General features: G+C 36.2%; 1 protein-coding gene across 4 annotated transcripts in view; it reads right to left on the reverse strand.

The window, feature by feature from the left end:
• The window catches only part of SYNJ2 (synaptojanin 2), a 132433-nt gene that overhangs the window by 51957 nt on the left and 59912 nt on the right, over positions 1-20564 (reverse strand). For all 4 annotated transcript variants that reach the window (XM_031937565.1, XM_031937564.1, XM_031937567.1 and 1 more), the window contains exons 5-7: positions 17236-17319; positions 6211-6272; positions 1737-1833 (exon numbers count right to left, since the gene is read on the reverse strand). In XM_031937565.1, coding sequence (XP_031793425.1) covers positions 1737-1833; positions 6211-6272; positions 17236-17319 — 243 coding nt within the window. The remainder of the gene's footprint in view (positions 1-1736; positions 1834-6210; positions 6273-17235; positions 17320-20564) is intronic.

Genomic DNA, 20564 nt, shown 5'->3' on the forward strand with positions numbered 1-20564 from the left:
TAGCTAGTAAACTTGAACTTGGGTTACCCGACTTCCGGGCTAGTGCTAATAGCCAGCCAACAGGCAAGGGTTTGCAAATAAACCAGGCAAACATTCAGCTGGGCTCTGTTCCTGCTCCCCAGATGCTATGCTGCTTGTGGCTTCCTTAGAGTGCTCTCTTTCTTCTGCTGCCTAATAGATATTTATTATCAATTTTCACTGCAAAAAGCTTTCTACTCAGGCCAACAGAAATTCATCTTTGACTTAAAATAAGCCCTGGAGTTTCCTTCTCTAGGGAAGAAATACCTACAAGAAGCAGCCAAGGAAGCTATGTGGTAGGGAAAAAGGGAAAGCTGAGATTAAAGGATCTGGGTTCAAGTCCCATCCTAGCTCCTTCCTTCTGAGAGGGTCTCAGTTTCTTTCCCTTTAAAAGGAGGTGGTGGAATTGGATGGATATAAGGGTCCCTTCCAGCTCTTAAATCCCATGATGGAAAGGTTGTAGAGCAGTAACAGAAGGCCAGACAGTAACCAACAACCTTTAGGAATTTTTTTCCCTCCAAAAAACAAACAGCCTCTTCAGGATATAAGGGGCAAAAAGGTCTTGAGCTTCATTTTACACCAACAGAAAGCTGGGGCAGAGACTGGGAGGGGGTTGGAGAGGGCTGTCAGGGTCATGTAATGTGGCTTATCTGAGGCTACTTCTTCTGTCCTGAAAAATGAAGCATGAGCAGCCCAAGACAGCTTTGCACAAAGGAAGTGTCACCATCCAAGAGACCAAGACAAATAGATGTTAGTTAGAGTGGGTTAAGTGTGAAGATTTTAGAGCTGCAGAGAAAGCAACAGGCAAGTCAATCATTTAACTTTATTGCAGAGCCAAGTCAAGAGGGACTGCCTCAAAGACACAAATACACGCTTAATGTATCACATCAAGTGATGGGGTTATCCTGGACCGGTCCAGGAGAGGAACGGAAAGCAGCAGAGGGACATATGCCACCTAGCAGAAGGAAAGGTGCTTTCCCCACAAGGATTAGAGATACTGGATGAGAGGCTCGTGTGCAGAGTGAGGGATTTGTTTTCCTTCTTTCTCTCTTGATTTTCACTTTGGAAAATGACTCTGAGAAAGCAGTGGGGAGGACACACACCTCTTGTCGGATGAGCCGACTAAGGGTGAAGTCACTGAAAGAGAAAGGTTCTCTCATGACATCAGTTTAGAAAAGTTTATTTTAAATACATTAGTTGGCCAGAAAAAGAAGTATTAAAAGAAGATATAGCAATGTATCTTACAAAACTGCCTTGGGTCCCATCTACAGAAAAATAATCAGCTCAGATTTCACTAAGCCTCTAGAAAAAAATTAAGAGCTTGAAATTAGGGAGCCATTTATTGTATTCTAGAAAAATACACATTGTGGGAAAACTCACAAAACAAAATCATTCCCGTTCTGAGTTAGGGATGGTTTCTTTATGCGTCTGCATCCCTAGTGTCCATCTCTGCAGGGCACAATACTTGGCAGGTTAATAAATGATTGATAAATGAATAGATAGTTAATAAGAGTTGCCTCTTCCCAAACTCATGGGACAGAGAGAAAATCCAAGGGGGTGAAATCACCTACCTTGTTGGAAGTCTTGTTCCCGTTGTTGGAATTGGAGGGCTGCCTGCCAAAATCCCTCTCCCTGACACACCCACCCCCTGGAGTCCCTCAGTATGGAGGAGCAGAAGGGGAGGCCTTGAGAAGCCAGCAGCTGAACAAAAGCTTTACCTTGAAGGCTCTGTTGAGCACCTCCTCTCCTCCTCTGCTTCCCAACAGGTTAACGATCACTTGCTTTCCATACTGCTCTTTCAGAAGCATCATATGCCTGTAACAGCAGCAGCAGCAGCAGCATGATGATGCCATTTCACCAATGAAATAAGACTGACTGCCCGCGGGGTACTACAGAGCCAGAGTGCTCCAGGACAGGGGACATTATCCAAGGCCCAAGATGGCAAGAGACGGTCTAATGAGGGTAGACGGGCTCCACTCTCAGATACAATCATATTTACAGTGTACCAAATACAATTAAAAAAAAATACTACTTTGAACTTAACATGAACTGATGCTGAGTGAAGAACCAGAACCAGGAGCACTTTGTTCACAGTAACACCAAGATTATATGATGATCAACATGATAGACTTAGCTCTTCTCAGCAATTCAGTGATCCAAGACAGTTCCAATAGACTTGGGAGAGAAAAGGCTATCCACATCCAGAGAGAAAACTATGGAGACTGAATGTAGATTGAAGTTTACTATTTTTTCACTTTTTTGTTTTGTTTTGTTTGCTTTTTCATGGTTTTTCTGTTTTGTTCTAAATTTTCTTTCACAACATGATTAATATGGAAATGCATTTAAAATGATTATACATGTATAACCTATATTGACTGCTTTCTGTCTTGGGGAGGGGAGAGATAAAGGAGGAAGAAAAAATCTGGAACTCAAAATCTTACAAAAATGAATGTTAAAAACTATTTTTACATGTAATTGGAAAAATACTATACTACTGAAGAAAAAAATATACTATCATGACCAAGTGACCACACTGTGGAGTAACTGGTGATTAGGCTTGATATTATTGGATTTGGTTTTTGTTTGTTTTTTTTTTAAACTGGTATTAAGATGTTTCAAGTGAAGTGAAAGTGGCTGACTTGAATCTTAATGACTAGGTACCCATAAATGCCACGCTCATACTTCCAACCCCACTAGGCATTCTTCTGAACTCAAAATTAGATCAGTATCAAAAGCTTTCCGAATGGAAGTGCCATCACTTATTCTTTCAAATGATTTCTGTACCCTTCTGAACTGTGAAAATGGAGAGAAAAAAAGGCTATAATCCCCAAGTTTAGTGAGTCTGAACCTGCTTTAGATTCATTTCATCCAAGGAAGAGAGGGGATGTGGTCTAGAAAATGGGTTTTTAACCTGGAGTCCACAGACTCCCTTATAAGGGATCCCTCAGATATTTTTGAGGGTCAGTAAATTTGGATTAGAAAAAAAATACAGCTTTATTTGAATTAACCTCTAACTAAAAATTTGCATTTCCTTCAATGATGAATGTAGGAAAAACCCATTATTTTGTGAAGAGGACCACAGGCTTCAGTAGACTACTAAAAAGGCCCATGACACAAAAGGGGTGAACAAACCCCTGACAAAGTGGATAAAGAGCTGATCTTGAAGCCAAGCAGAACTGATTCATATTCTGCCTCTGATCCATCCCATGTGTGTGATCCCAGGAGCAATCACTTAACCTCTCCTATCAGTGCTCTAGTGAAGGAATTCTCTGCAGAGAAGGACATGTTATATTGATCGAGGTAATCTCCTTACCTGAAAGTCCCTGATACCAACAGGGTTCTCTATTATCAATGAATTCACTGGTCCAAGACCCTAAACCTATAGTCTAGAAAAATACTGAATTTAAACTATAAAAGGTACCAGTGAAACTTTTAACCAGATACTGAAAAGATGCCAATAGCTAAGATATTAAACACAAATATTTTTCCTTTACCATTGGCTTTCTTTTGTTAAAAATTTTGTTTTGAAATTTTAATACGTGTCAAAAACATTTTTTTGTTCATAAGAAAAAAGGAGAAATGCTTCTTTTATTCTGGAACACTTTAAAAAGATTATAAATGACTATTAAACAAAACTTTCTTTTTTTCTCCCTCCTTTTCTCCTTCATCTCTTAGTCTTCTTTCCTTCCTTCCTATGTCCCCTTCTTCTTCTCCTTCCTTCCTTGTATATTTAATAGAATCAATAAGCCAAAAGTTTTATCACCTGTTCAGCTCTCCATTTATTACTGATTCTATAACTCAAAGGATATAGAGGTCTAAGATTTCAGGCCCAAAGAAAACATATGTCACTGGAAATCAGCGTCAGTGTTCAGTTTTTTTTTTTCTTTTGGGGAGATTGGAAGAGCTGGTGACAAAGTTGTGTAGTGGACTTCAGAGATTTTAGGAAACACTCATCAGTCCTGTTTTTGTTCTATGCAGTTGGACATAAATAGCATAATGGATGGCTAAATACAAATTCTACTAACCAGACTTAAAAGACATTAAGGCAATGACTTTCAAAGCATTTTCACATATAAAAACTTCTGATACTCATGATCTTATCCTCATTTTACAGATGAAAAAATCCAGATTCTGAGAAATTATGGGAATTGCCTATGGTCCGAGAGGTAGTAAGATACAAAGTAGGAACTTGAAACAATATCTGACTCTTATGTATTATTCTTCCTACTAGGCAAATACTTGCTGACTTTCAACTAAAGAGTTACAAAGGGATAAAATGGACTAATCAGAATAAAAGTTAAAAATGTGAATGTAACCAGGTTTACTTCTTTCATAACTCACACCAACTCTATTAACAATCTTTTCCCCTCCACCAAAAAAAAAAAATATATCATTAGTAACATTTTTTATATCTTAGACTAATCAAATAAAAATAAAAAATGTGAATATAACCAGGTTGAGCTTTTTCATAACTCATACCAACTCTATTAACAATATTTCCCCCTCTACCAAAAAAAACTCATTAGTAACATTTTTAATACCCCACAATTATATGCAAAACAATTTTTAACATTTGTTTTTAAAACTTTAAGTTTCAAATTCTCTCCCTTCCTCCCTTTCCACTCCTACGCCTCTCATTAAGAAAGCAAAACAAGACAAAAAAAAGAAAATCTCAGAGTTCAGTAATACTATGGCCTTGCCATAAGCAAAGCATTCCCCCATCCCTTCTCTTTTTAAATTTTCTTTGGACAACTTAAGTCTATTCTCATAGCCACAGTATGTTGGCAAGAACTAAATATCAACATACAGAGAACACCAAAGAAAATCCAAGAGTTTGATCGTGTGAACTTCAAAAGAGATTTTTTAAAAAACACTCCGGATCAGCACAGATTTTCAAAAATTCTGTTCTCAGCATATTAAACATTAAAAGACTGAAAAATTAACAGATCCTGGACATGCCACATCAAAGACTAGATCTGGAGACATTTTGTCACAATATGCTTAGGAAGGTCTGTCATATTCCAAATGAAAGATGAAGACATAAGGAACAATAGCACTCCTCCAGAAATTTATGAGAATATCATAGATTAGGAGTTGGAAGGGACCATGGAGTGTACTGTGTCAAACTTCTCATTTTACTGACAGGGAAACTGAAATCCAGGAAACTATAATGGCTCTTCTAGAGTCACAAAGGTACCAAGTATTTCTGGTGGGATCTTCATAATTCCAAGTTCAACACTGATAGGACACAACATCTCACATTAAAAGTCCATGTTTCCCTAAAAGAATAGCGACATTTACTTAGCTCTCTTCAAAAAAAAAGTGGAGTTTTTGTTTAACAGTTTACATGAAATCTACACTGATCTGTTACCAGTGGGATCAATTAAGCCAAATTTCTCATTACTCCACTTTAAAATGCTAATTTAAAAAGAGGAATGCTTCAATATAACAAGGATTTAAATGAATAGTGCTATATAAATTGCTTCCATAAAGAAAATGACAATCTTACATTTCATACCTTAAGGGAGGAAAAAAGGACATTTAGAAAACTCTTCTGATAAGCTATACTTTCAATAACAACTGCTAATAAATAAATAAATAAAATCATGAATGAAGTTTGATTACTATTCACAAGTAAACCCATGAATGTCAGTGGCAGAAGATTGATCATTCTTGCTGAAATTCCCTCACATAACAGTACCATGAACTAGAGAATTTAATAGGTCACACAAAGGTCCCAAAGATATAAAATGCTTAACCCTTAAGCAGGTTCTGTGAAACAGGTCTCTTCCTCTGAGATTCTCAGTACCTAGCATGATGTCTTACCCAGATCATATACCAGCTCTAAAATTTCATTTCCTTAAAGCATAAGTCCTATAATTTAGATTGTCTTTTTTCTTTAATTAGTTCATTTGAGCAAGACTTTACTCATTAGAAAGTATATAACTAGTACTTTCAAAATACTACTCTATCATCATCATTTCCCTTCTGGTAAAGCCTTTGGCAAATAAAATAGTCATTTTGCAAAAAATGCAAACTGAATCACAAAATGGGGACTCGCTCAATGCCTCCTTGATTCAGTAATAAATCCTGATTCAGGACACAAAGTCCAATGTTGTGTTCACTAAGTCAGTCTTTCTGAATGAAGATGATTAGTATTTTGCTAAAAGACAAGTTAAAAAAAAATCCTACCTGTCAAAAGCAGGGGCATTTGCTTCTAGACCTCGATTAAGTTTCAGATGATGAGACCCGACCTAAAAGAGGAAAAAAAGCAAATATGAGTCCCAAATATAGTATTTTCTTTGCAAGCCTTCTTTATTGGGTGTACCAATCAAATATTCTATAAAATTCAAGTCTGGGAGGCAACAGCACTTCTTCCATGTCTATCTGCCAGACGTATGAATTTAGCAGTTCCCCTAAATATACCCTGGAATGGGAAAGGGTGGAGAGTTTTTGCTTCATTCTATGCATATAGTACCTTCAGGGTCAAAGGTGCTCGAAACTCAAGTCCAGGTGTCCCATTTGCTGTAGCTGTATCATCACTCACAAAGAACCCATATGCACAAAGTATATGATATTAAAAGGGGAAGGATAATTACATGAGAAAAATTGCATTTGCAAAGTTTACAATTTCCAACTGTATTATCTCTTCCCTAGGGGCAGAACAAAAATGTCTGAAGAATAATCTTAAAGCCAGGTCTCCAAATGTGGAAATTTCCAGTTCTTTATTAAATAAGGAGAAACTATGGTCGAGGTATTCACTTGAAACCAATGCTTAGCAATTCTGCCTAGGGAAAGACAAATTGCTAAAGGAGATTAGTTGCCCACTTTTGTTCTAATAAGGATGTCCAATCTTTCCTGGAAGTTCCAATTAGCACAATGTATTCAACCAATTCAATACTGAGTACCCACCATATAAAAGGCACAGAGTTGAGTGCTGTGGGAGTTGCAAAGCTATTCCTTGCCATAGAATTTTTAAGTGTATAACTTTAGTAGAAATGCACCAATAATTATAATAAAAGACAAACTGTAAAAGTTCAATAAGAATGTAAATTCCCTGAAGGAAAGGTTCTTTTTATTTATTTATTTTTTTTTTTTGTATCTCTTCCACCAAACCACAATTTTATTTTCTGATCAATATATTTAAAAATTACTGAGAAAATTTCTTTATGTTCCTGGTCATAAAGGTCCTTTAAGTCACCATTCCCAGGATGCCACTGAGTACAAAGATAGATGGTGGCTATGGAAACAGACCTGTGAACAGAGACATTTCTGGGCCAAAGGTGAGAAGTTGAATAAGACCTAGGTCAAAATTATCCAATTGCCTATAACTATCACGTTTTTGTTTTCTGAATACCAACAAAACCTGGCTAAAGAAATGAACTAATGGCTATCACCACATTCAAGTATTTAATTTCAAAGTCTTTTATGGTTAATGTAAAAAAGAGAAATTCCATGCAATCTAAGGAGTTGCTTCATGTCTCTGGAGCTTAAGAGGAAGAAATCCTATCACTATATTGGACCAGAGCTTTCTCATTCCTTCCTTCTTCCCTCCAAGATATCTTCACAGAGCATTCAAAGAAAAGAGCTGGTTTTTCATGTTAGTCTGTCAAATCTCTACTTCCCTTACAGAATGGAGGATTAGATGCAATTTTACTGCCTCATTTTTTAAAATTTAGAACTCTTTTTCATGGGGGCATAGTAAAATATGAGACATTAAAAACTAATTAGGATTTCAGGGATTGGGATGTGTGTCTAAGTAAATATGACAGGACATACACATATGAATATATATATAAATTATATGTAGAGATAGAATGAAATCTGTACACACACACACACACACACACATATATATATGGAAAGATTTAATGTAGATCTGTGAATTACCCTGCTAGATTTCCCCCCCTAAATTATGACATCTTTTAAACAATCAGTAAAGAATATCATGGATGCAAACCTATTATCTTGATCCAATCTGCAGCTAACAACTCTGCCTGGAATCCTATTATTACAATCATATACAGTGCCAAGCACTGTACCAAATATTGTGGGGAGATGCTAAACAAATAAATAAATAAACGAGCATTTATTAAGGGCCACACATACAGAGAAAAGCAAAAACAAAAAAAGACTCAAAAGAAAAACAAAACCAAAAACTCATTTCTTGTTGTCAAGGAGCAGGAACTCTTACTGGGAGATAAAATATGTAAGCAACTACATACCAACCACATATACAGGATAAATTGGAGATAATCTTAAAAGGAAGTTACGATTGAGGAACAAACAAACAAAAAAGTCTTCTTTAATTGAGACTTGAAAGAAGCCAGCGTACCTCAGAGGTGCAGCTGAGAAGGGGAAGATAAATGCCTGGAGTCAGGAGATGGAATGCTATGTATGAGGAGCAGGAATAAGGTGTGATAAGATTGGAAGGGGAGTCAGGGGCCAGGCTGAGAGGGGCTCTGGCGGAGGACACAGAGGCTTTGGGAAGATCAATCTAACGGCTGACCAGAGAATGAACTATAGGGAAAAGAGCCCTTTTAAGTTTGTCTGCCTTTGCTTTACATGTTTTCTGCACTCCTACTCTGAAAGTGAACTCAGGAAGAGAAGTCTCCAACCACTTCCACATGGGCACAGTCAACAGCAGTTATCACTCAGAACTCCAATAAGAAAGAAGTGAGAGGAAAAATAATCTATCTTGCTTTAGCTCAATGTTTTTTCTCTCCCTGTATCCCAAACAAAGGACCAGAAGATCACAGATTTAAATAAAGCTAGAGGGCACTTTGGGGGCCCGCTGGCTCATTTTACAACTGAAGAAACGGAGATGAAGCAATTTACCAAAAAAAAGTGGCTAAACACTAGGAAAAGGATTTCAATCCAGACCCTCTGATTGGACAGCCAGAGTAGAGTTTTTCTATTTCACAATTTAACAGCAGAACAACTAAATCCTGAGGTCATACCAATACTCTCTCAGATGACAAGGCAAAGTTTAGGGAAGGTAGAATGACCTAAAATTGTAGTATCCAGGAAGCTGAGAAATATTTGAATCCCAACAGGAGGAAGAAGTTCCTAAATCCCTAAACCATAGGCATCAGATTACTTTTCCCCTATGTCCCTAAACTGCGAGGGCGTGGAACCAAGGCATTATTAAATCTAGAAGAACAAAAACCACGAGAAAGTTCAAGCTAAAAGTTGGAGCTGAATTCTAGTCGTTGGAAATAAGGAACCCAAGACCTCCAATGAAACAAAAGACAACTCAGATTTGTATAACACATTTGAGTTTATAAAAAAGTGTTTTTACATCAATAATCTCAGGCTTTCATTTTGTAGTCAGTCCCACCTCTTTGGCTCCCACATTCTGTCTTTTCTTATGCACTCACCTGTGCGTCCAGCCCCAGTCCCAGTCTGCCCCATTTCAACACAGAGAATGAACTCTCTATGTGCTCTCGTCACCTTAAGGTCCCTGCTGTCCTCTCACTCCATACCATGTGACCTCAAGCCTGGGGTTTCAGCGTGCATCCTGGAATCAGGTTACTGCTGGCACTCACCTAAGGGAACAGTGACTGTTGCTTCTTTTTTAGTTTCCTTCTTCTTCTCTATTCCCAGTCCCTACTCTCCTTTCTATTGAACCAACTATATATTTGGCCCATTACTCATTCCTCAAACCCTGAAGAAATTACTTTAACAAGACGCTCAGAGTCTCTAATGCTCTCAACAAACACACTGGTATTTCAGACAAAGTGGATTCTTACACACAAACTCCTGGTCACATCAAAAAATCTTTTGGTACTATTGCATCACTTATGACAACCACAAATTTTGAACAGGAAGAGACTTTAGAAGTCATTGAGCTCAGTCCCTCTCGTTTTACAGAGAAGGCTAATGACTTCTTAAGGTAATACAACTAGACAATTTCTGAGGCAGAATTTGAATTCAGGTCTTCCATATCCAATCACACTATGATGGGGTCAGCAAATAGTGGTCTGTGGGCTAAATCTGGCCCCTCCAGCCAAGAATGAGATTTACCTTGATAAATACAACAGAGTACAGTAGTTCGGCCACTCTTGCACTCTTACTACACTGCCCAAAGTCACAGAGAAAATTAACAGCAAGATCCCTTGGCTCCATATCCAGTCCTTTTTGTCATTGCGTTTCATTGTCTTTAGTTCCTTCTGAATTCTTTTCTCTTATTAGCCTTGTCTCTGTTTTGGTTTTCCTAAAACCTCCCTGGCTATTTCCATTCTATTTCCCTGTTTTTAAATCATAATGGGTGGAGAAAGGAATAAAAAAAGACATTTAAAATCAAATAGGCCCCAATCTTTGAGAGTGTGTTTGATAAAGATGTCACTATATGTAAGCGTCATTTCTATTCTTGCTTGTCACTTTAAATAAAACACATTTTAACTATGGGTGCCAAATCTTTTTAATTTCAGCTTACCTAAATAGCCCAGTGGTTCTCAAAAGGATCACTAGAGATCCTAAAAACACTTTCAGAGCATCTGTAGTTGAAACTATTTTCAAAACAACACTAAGAAGTTTTAATTTCTAATATGGTAGATCTAGGTGGATATAACCCACATAAACAAAAGCTCTTTGGGGTCCTGAATAATTTTTAATGATATGAAGGGGTCCTGGCACCAAAAAGTGTGAGAGCAGCTGCTCTAGGCTAATGCTTTACAATCAAGGGAATTAAAAAAACGTATACCAATACAAAGGAATAAAATGCAAACAACAAAAGGAGGTAGTAATGAGGATATAATCATCACAGTCACTATATTTAATCCCTATTTAATTTGCTCCAACCCTTGTTTTTACTTGAACTTGTGACATATGTACTCAGTCACTGATAGGTTTTCTAAAATGACAAGAAAGGTAATGATTTCTTTGACTAGTCTATAAAAAGCCAAATAAAATATGCAAGCAAACAATCCAATCCAAAACAGAGATGAATTTTTGAAAGCAAAACTCTTCTGAGGCTATTTATAACCTGAAAAGTCCATTAATATGTGCAGTTTTTCCCTCTAGTCTTCATGGTTCAGATGCAGTTATTAAAAGCCCATGACTATTAGAAGAAAATGGCATAGCATAGTTCTAAAATTGTCCTTTAAAAGTACAACTTCTAAGGCAGAATATACAGAAACACATTCATATACAATGGACAGGACTAATGATGTTTCTCCAAGGTATGTCTCCTCAAAGACTCAGGAAATGCAAGATGAGTTGAGGTAAAGATCCAAGCTTGGCTTCTTATCATCACCTATAAGCTGAGGGAGGGATCTCTCCAGTAAAGAATGAAAAAAAAGCCAAAATTGACTTTCAGGCCTAAAATTTCAGATGGTCACATTCAAAGAAAGTCTCATCATCCAGTGAATATGGATCACATTTAGGAATTAGGACTTGGTAGGGTTTCTTCTCTTTTAAGTTTTGCTGATGCCCTTGGCTTTTGCATGACAAATATTCCCAGATGGATGTCCTCTCTCTGCAAACCTCTTCCCCAAAGGGAGCATCCTACCACAGCAAGGAAGTACCACTGAGCAGAACCAAGCAACACAGGTACCATGGCCAGCACGGGTAAACCATTATCTCTAACTTCTTCAAGAAAAGGAACATAACTCATTTTCTCATCTTTTTTCTCCAAGACCAAATCTGGCCATTATACCGATAATGATTTTTCATTACTTCTAAAGTAAAATTTATTCAGTGGGTGCTTATTATCCCAACCTTCTATAGCAAGCCTTTTCTAAGCTCCTTTAATTCTAGGATAGATTATTTTCCACTTATCCTGTATAGGGCTTATTTATTCACAGCTATTTGCAGGATGGGGCCATTAGATGGCAAGGTTCCCAAAGACAGGAACTGTCTTATTTTCTTAGTAGACCCAGTACTTTGGTAGCACATCATAAGCTAATTAACTATTGTGTTCTAATCACTTTAGGACCAAAACCCGAGAAATTTAATCTTGACAAGTAAGTTTTTGTTTACTTGGTGGTCCCTTCCCACAAATATACATTTTTGCACTGGAATTAACAATGCTAAGGATGGTTTGATATCTACCTGAAGGGAGGCCTCCAGGGACATGCAGATGAACTTGCCTAACATTTTTATCCATTATTTGAAGACAGATGGTATTTTTAATAAAAAAAAAAAATTGATGATACTAAGATGGGAAAGATAGAAATAAATTATAGAATCAGATTCCTAAAAGATACCAATAGACTAAAATGATGAGCTACATAAAATGCAATGAAAACTTTACTGATTTCAAGAAGAGTAGAGAAGAGTAGAGTAGAGTAGAGTAGAGTAGAGTAGAGAAGAGAAGAGAAGAGAAGAGAAGAGAAGAGAAGAGAAGAGAAGGGGTCTCCCTATTTCAGGTAGCCTGAAATGCAGTGGTCTCTCATAAGCTCACATCCACTGCTGACTGGCATGGAAAGCTTTGACATGCTCCATTTCTGACCTGAGCCAATTTGCTTCTCCTTAGGCAGCCTGGTGGACCCTCTGGCTTGTAGGCTCACCATATTGGTTCCTGTCTTTGTATTAATTATCCTAATTACTTCTATCCCTACTATAACTCAGAACTGTACAGCTCAAGTGACTCACCTTAACCTCCCCAGTAGTAGGGATTACAGGCTAATGATTTAATTATTTCAAAGTTCTGAAATGCATATATTCCCTTTCTCTATGCACATAACATTTTTTTTACAGCCTAGAAGATAAAACTACTGTGGCTAAAAAATAAAACACTTCACTTGTTAACCAACGTTTTGGCAATGAGCCTCCTTGAATTTATCTATGAGGTTCTGTGGATGATAAATGTCGCACTGAGCCTGTTCTCAAAGCCTTTTTAACTGTTGGAGTTTATAGTCCACTGGCACAGCTCCCAAGAACCCATGGTCACCTTCATGCTGTGTCAAAGAATGACATTTTAGCAGAGGAAAGTAGAACACAATAGGGATAAATGTTAAGTTTATTCTTATTAATAGTTGAAGTGAGAAGCAGCATGGAACTGGGTTCAAGCCAAAACTTTGAGAAATACTAAGTGTGGTTCTGGGCAAGTTACTTAGCATCTCAGTGGTCAGTGGTCCAGACAAGTCTCTAGAGACAGCAAGGTACAGTATTGGTAAAAGGAGCTTCCTTCCTAGAAGTTTGTGATAACGAATGAAATCACAAATCCAGTCCCCATTTCCATTCAGAAATCCAAGTCTACAAAGACAAAATGAGAGGAACTGACCTCATGGGTTTTGGAGCCTGGTGCAGATTAAGCTCTTAATAAATGCTTGTTGATTGATTGCTAACTATAACCATAACCTTGGTTACCAGTCTCATGGCTTGGCTTTCATACAAGCTGATGTGGTCATTAGAAACACCAACAGAAATATTAAAATACAGCTTCTTATGGAATTAAAAGTTCACCATGAGAATATAGATTCTTTGGAGGCAAAGACCATCTCAATTTTAAGTACCTCACCTAAGGCTTGACACATATTGGGTGTTTAAAAAAAAAAAAAAAGCTAATTGATTGACTAATTGAATGAAAGTGGTAATATGTTAAAAAATAGGAAACTGAGTAGCTAGAAGAGGGAGAGAGACATGTGGACTCCTTTTGCAGTTCCTATGAGTAGGGAAACAAGTGAGTGTGACCACATTTCTGTAGCGATGACGGGTCTCAGGAATTAGGAGTGGGATTTGTGTGTGAATGCTGGTGGAATGCAATGTCTGACCATTACTTACAGAGCAGAGCAGATGAACAAAAAGAATGTGATAAATGTGTCTGCTGAGGAGGAGACTGGGAATATATGAGGTACACTCCTCATCTGTAGGGTGTGTTCTTAGGGAATCATCATATAGTGACTATGATGATGTCATCTGACAATTATGTAGCACTTTAAGGTTGGAAAATGTCTTAAATGCATGACCTCACATGACCTTGACAAAGGCCCTCTTGGTACTATAGATATTAAAATGAGGAAGTTGAGATTTAGAGAGCTCATCCATCTCTCATGGTCAGGCTTTGGTTAAATGACTATTAAGAAGGGAGAACAAATATGGAAATAATGCTTAAAAGAATTGCACATAGGGTCAAAGCATAGTATTTTCACTTCTTTTTGTGTTTTTTTTTCTTTCACCTAATGATATGATTTTTCTTGTGCAGCAATGTTTATTAACTGAATAACTGATATTTACTTTGGAGAAGAGAAGTCTTGGGGGCTTAGAGGAGAGAAAGAAAGGGTGGCAATGGAATGTACTAATTGTCTTCAAGTACATAAAGGGCTTTCAGATAAGAATAGGTAGATTTTTGATTCAATATAAGAAAGAACTTAGTAATTACAGTTATCTAGAAGTGGAATAGGTTCTCTCAAGAGAATGAGTTTGTTAGAGAAGCTTTTTGTATCAAATGTTTTTCTTTGTCACAAGGGAGGGTTAAATATGGGGGTGGATGTGTTGAAATGATTTCACTGTAAAGACAAATAAAATTAATTTAAAAAAAAAAATAAAAAGCTAGTGACTTCCCATTAGGGAAGAATTCTTAACCAAACAAGAGATACATTATAAAAGAAAACAGACAATTTTTACTACACAAATTTGAATGTTTTTTCATAAATAAGAATCAGTGAAGACACTTGAATCAAGAAGTGGGAGTAGAAAAATATTTGCATAAAATATAACCGATAAAAGTCTGACATCCAAAATATATAAGGAATTGACACTATAAGATTTACACTATGAGAATTAAATACATTAAATATATATATGGGAGATATAACACTTGTATGTGCTCTGTAAGTAATGGTCAGACATTGCATTCCACCAGCATTCACACACAAACAGATATATCACTGAATGTGATCTAAGAATATAATTTTCAAAAGATTTGCTAACTACAAATATTCCCCTAAAAACAAATTCCAAATTACTTAAAAACAATTTTACAATTTTTTTTTTTTTTTTACAAAAACAAACAATTTTGAAGTTTTACTCTGGCATATGAATAAAAATATCAAGACAGTCAATACTGGAAGAGCTGTACAAGGAGATTCATGCATCATTCATGAAACTATTAAGCAGTTAAATTCATTCTGGATTTCAATTTGGAATTATTCAAGAAAAGGGACAAAAAAATACCATATTCTTTGACTCAGAAATCTATCAGACATGGAAACTAAAGGTATAAATAAAACTCCAATACATAACAAAAACAATCATCATAATGAATGTATCATAGTAGCAAAGAACTAGAAATATATAACCAATAATTGGATGATGGTAGAAAAAAATCATGGTATATGAAAGTCACATAGTATTACTGTGCTGAAAGAAATGACAAATATGAGGAATTCAGAGAAATATGGAAAAGTCTGTATAAATTGGTGTAGAGCAAATGAGCAGAACCAAGATTGAACACTACAGTTAATGACTACAATTATGTAAGTAAATAGGTCACTAAAAAGAAACTGAACTCTGAGGAATGGAAAAACCAATAAAGGTCCTGGAAGAGATAACGAAACAGAGAGGTGCCTGAATTGTAGGACAGCATTTTTTTCTGTACTGTTAGTATTTATATTGCAAGTTTGGAGGAGTGTGAGGAGGGTGAGAAATGATTGAAATAAAGCTAAAAGGCATCAACAAAATATTTTTATCTTTGTTTTGTTTTAAAGAGAAAGCTAATGAATTCTGCTGGAAGTGGAAAATCACTTGACAGGAATGCTGTACCAAGATTCAGGATAGGTTTAGACTAAAACAGACTTCGAAATTCTCTTCCAATTCTAGGATTCTATGAAACCTTCAGAAGTTATTTTGAAATTCATGGAGAGAAAGGGGAATTAGTCATCACATAAACTTAATGAATCAAAGCTGTAAGTTGTCTGCTTACAATGTTTACATGAAGAAAGAGCACAGTCCATTTTATTCTGTGCTAGCCAACCTGCATTGAACTATTGGCATTCAAATCTGTATACCACATCTTCAAAATAATATTGACAAATTACTGGGTCTGCACTATAATACAGCTAAAGAAGATAAGAACATTTAGTTTGGATAAGGCAAAGTAATGATGATGATGATAATAAAAAATAATAATAACAATATAATTAGAGGAATCTTTAAAGATTAAAAAAACTGATACAGTAAAAAACTGTATTCTGTGTAGTTCCAGAGAACAAAATTGAATCAACATGTGTAAATTTCTCTTTGATTGTAGCTAACAATGGAATAGATTGCCTCACAATGTAGTGAGTTTTCTGCAAAGAGAAAGTCTTCAAGACCAGAAGTCTATAAGCAGAGCCTGGATGACCATAAGTTAGGGATGCTGCTGCTATCGAAGATTACTGCATTATGTAGGAGACTGGATTAGAAGAGACTATAAGAAGAAATCTAATAGTCAGAAGATTTCATCACCACTGTTCAAATTTTTCAATCTAATTTCCACAGGATATTCAGTCTTTCCATTATTGATCATTTCCCCTTTCCTGTTGAGATCCCAAGTTAGTCTGGCTCAGCATCCACCTGAATAGACAGCTCAATGAACAAGTCAGAATGTCATGTCATCGATGAGCAAAGTATTCTTGGAGCTACCATCACACACACAGATCTCTTCCAGGGAGATAGACATAACTGAAATATCTCGGGGATCGGTCAGTGGCTAAAGTTTCAAATGACAGTGTGTATTTTTAGTAATCATAAGAAAGATGTGTATGAAATTCTCATACAGACCCCCTAACCTTAGATCCAGGATATGTCAGTCTAAGACCTACAAGAAATGGTTAAACGATACCTCTCACTGTCGTTCTGGATATTAAGTTATAACCATTAAGAAAAGCACAAGTCTGATTGTTGTTTTGGAAAAATTGGAATTTAGAATTGCTTTTGCATTTAGGACCTACTCCATAACATCCAAGACAGAATGCATGACTATTCATTTAAGTAGCAGAGAAGGCATTTCAATGTTTTCTGGTCATCAGGAAGAAAGCACATTTTGTAATAAGGAATTATAGAGCAATTCTTTCATATATTTACATGCATGGACTATATACATTTTTGTCTATGCAATCTTTTATAGATCTAAGAAAAATTTAGTTCAATACACTGATGCAGAGACATTTTAGATCAAGAGAAAAGTAAGACATGATGATACCAAAAGTTTTTTTTGTTTGTTGGAAAAGCAAACAGGTTAGATGAAAGGGTAGATAAAATGAAGTATCAATAAATTGCCTCATTACTTACCTGAAGTCCTGGTTGCTCCCAAAACAATGGAACTGAGCCTCTGATCTGGACAAAAGACGACACGCCATCATCCATGTAAATTGTCTATAGCCGCAAGAAAACAGAAAGGGAAAGATACTCTTCAATGAAACTGAACATCCCAGGGCTCTGCAACCAGATACTTCAGCCTGAGACATGAAACCTGAGAGATGAACAAGGAGCTGATTTCAGCACAGTCTAGTCTGACAGAGCTTGGCTGGTTCCTTGCCCTAACATCCTGGCTCAGAGAGGGCCAAAAGGTAGCATGCTTGCTTTCAATTTGCCTCCTAGTGGAACCTCTCTGAAGAGCAGGACTCTAAACTCTAATAAAATAGCCTCCCCTTAGGTTATGATTCCAGAAGAAGATTGTAGTTGGTATCCAGGGTCTAAAAACCATTGTTCCCTGCTTCTCAGTCCAAGTGCTTCCACTGACTGCCTTACAAATGATCTGAAAATTTCTGTAATAAGTTTTAGAAATGGAAGCAATATTTGTTTCATTTTAATAAATGACATTTATTAAATATTTATAGTAAATTAAATATTTGTTAAATATTTATAAGTGATTTAAATAATAAATTAATTAAAAAATAAGCTAAAGAAATTCCTTTCAAGCCTTTATTTTTACCTTGGCAATATCTTCACAGCACTATGGGCAAATAGCTATTTCTTCATCTGTATAAAAGGGAATTAACTTAAATGTCTTTTAAACATTTTTTTTTATTTTTAACTCATGGAATAAAATAAGCATTTCCATGACATAGTACAAGAAAAAGTTGATTGTATATGAAACCGCAAATCTATGTACAACTTTCAAATTCCTTTCAAATACACAACAAAATTAAGATATAAATTTCTTTTTTTCCCTTCCTCCCCACCCATGGCTACCATTAGACACAAATAGGTGTGTGTGTGTGTGTGTATAAAATCAAGATGTCTCTTGAGAACTCTTCCAGTTCTTAAAACCTTTATCCCTATCCCCTTAACAGAGAGATATTTTTAAAAGAGGGCAAATAAAATATTTTTAAAACAAGTCATATCAAAGGTTCTTAACCTAAGTGTCTGTGAACTTGTTTTTAAAAAAAATTTTGATAATTCTATTTCAACAGTTGATTTCCTTTATAATCCTAGTATTTTAGTTAAACTATTTAAAACCATTTTTCTGAAAAGGAGTTGGCACCACACTTCCAACAAAAAGAAGGTTAAGAAAGTCTACTCCAGATGACTACAGGAAGGCTAGCTAGGTGGCCCTTTTCTATCTAAAATATTAAATATATATATATAAACACATAAAATATCTATTATTTATATTTATAATATATAACATGTTAGAAATATATTACTTATATAGATATTGTTAATATACTCAGTCTTTATAACATTGAATCATTTAAAATATAATATGTTCTACATCACACATATAAACAAGTATCTTTATCACATATCACAGATACATATATATATATATCACACATACATATAATATATATGTCACATAAGGATATTATATAATATTACAGGTGGAGAAGGGCCTTGACAAATAGCTCTACATACCTGGTATATAGCCTTATCCCCTCCTACCTTATGTATTCTTATTCTTAAATATATGATACATAGCACAGATATCACATACACATATTTAATCTATAAATTAAATCACATGTAATACATGATATATATTATACTTATGTTACAATGTTAACTCTATTATATATATATAGACATATTATATATGTGCAAATATAAAAAAAATCATAGATGAAAAAGGGCCATACAAATATAGAGGAAATATATTGTATTCTCTCTCTTCTGCCTCTCTCTTTATATACACATATATGTATCTATATCTGTGTCTACATCTATACTTATTTAGATATATCAGCTAATTTGCCCGTCACAGTGAGATTTCCAGAAGGCACTTTTAGGCTAATAATTGGAAACCGAATACTTCTCCCCCCACATGACCATTCCACAGTACATCATCTCCAGATTATATGGAATGAACAAGAAGACTAAGGACAAAAAGTACAGCCCTGAAAAGCACATGGGAAAAGGTTGCCAAGCTCCATCGGATTCTCTGCCTTTTATCTAGGTAACCAGAGCCTGCCTTGGCAGGGCACTGGCCGGAGTAATGTGGTGAGTCTTTTCCATTTCTTCTTACCCGCTGTGCTACCTTACACTGTGGCTTTCCATGGAGAGCTAGACCATGCTCAGATCACCCATGCATTAGTAATTGCTCTCAGTGGAAGACTTGAAAATTAGACGATATAGTTTCCCTGGACTCTGGGAATTATTTGCACCTGGTATCTGGGCCCTCCTCCTGACACTCTTTCAGGTCAGAAGCACTTTGCTTAAAGCATATTTGCTAGTATTTGGAACAGGGAGAAATCTTAACAACTTTATTAGTTAATATCCTCTAAAGTCCCTTCCACTTCTACATTTATGAGTTTATCACATATATTTTGAAGTAGGAAACTCTCAAGCAACTAGAATCAGACTCATCTTCCTGAATTCAAATTTGGCCCCAGACACTAGCTGTGTGATCCTGGGCAAGTCACTTGATCCTGTGTGCCTCAGTTTCCTGACCTGTCAAATGAGTTGGAGAAGGACATGGCAAACCATTCTAGTATCTTTTGCTAAGAAAACCCCAAAGAGGGTCATGAAGAGACACAACTGAAACAGCTTAACAAGGGAACTCTCATTAAAGAAACTCATACCAAGGCAGATCTGAGCCACATTTGGCTGAACTTGAATCCAGGACACTTTCTTACTCTGAAGCCAGATCTCTATCTACTATACCACATTGCCTCTCCTTATTTATGTCATTGGTCACTAATTGCTTAAACTTCTCAAGAGTGGGTAAATGACAATCTCTATATTCCTTTTCTGGGCAACATTTTTGCACCCTGACGGGTCTCAATGAAGCACAGGATCTTGTGCTAATCAACTATCGCCCTTCTCAAGGGGAAAAAATCCAGGCTCTGATGAAATTTGCTAATAGTCTTTCTCTGCCTCCAACATTAACCCAAATTTTTCTTTAGCCAAGACAATGGACTGGGATAGTCTTAGCAAAACTGAGAAAAAGGTTGAAAAATATACTATCCAAAGCTTAAGCTGGCAGACCACAGGGCTCACCCAGAATAAGACTGGCTCATTTTCATAGCTTATGCCTTATCAGCAATGTCTTCTACATTAATTTTCAAAAGGACTATTCCTTTATCTAATCAACAGATGGTCCCAGATTATTAGGGTACTTTTAATTGCTGTTTTGTTTGTAATTTAATAGGGTGTTCCAGAGGAAGACAAAATCATAG

Source organism: Sarcophilus harrisii, chromosome 4 (assembly GCF_902635505.1).
Source record: "Sarcophilus harrisii chromosome 4, mSarHar1.11, whole genome shotgun sequence".
Lineage (NCBI taxonomy): Eukaryota > Metazoa > Chordata > Mammalia > Dasyuromorphia > Dasyuridae > Sarcophilus > Sarcophilus harrisii.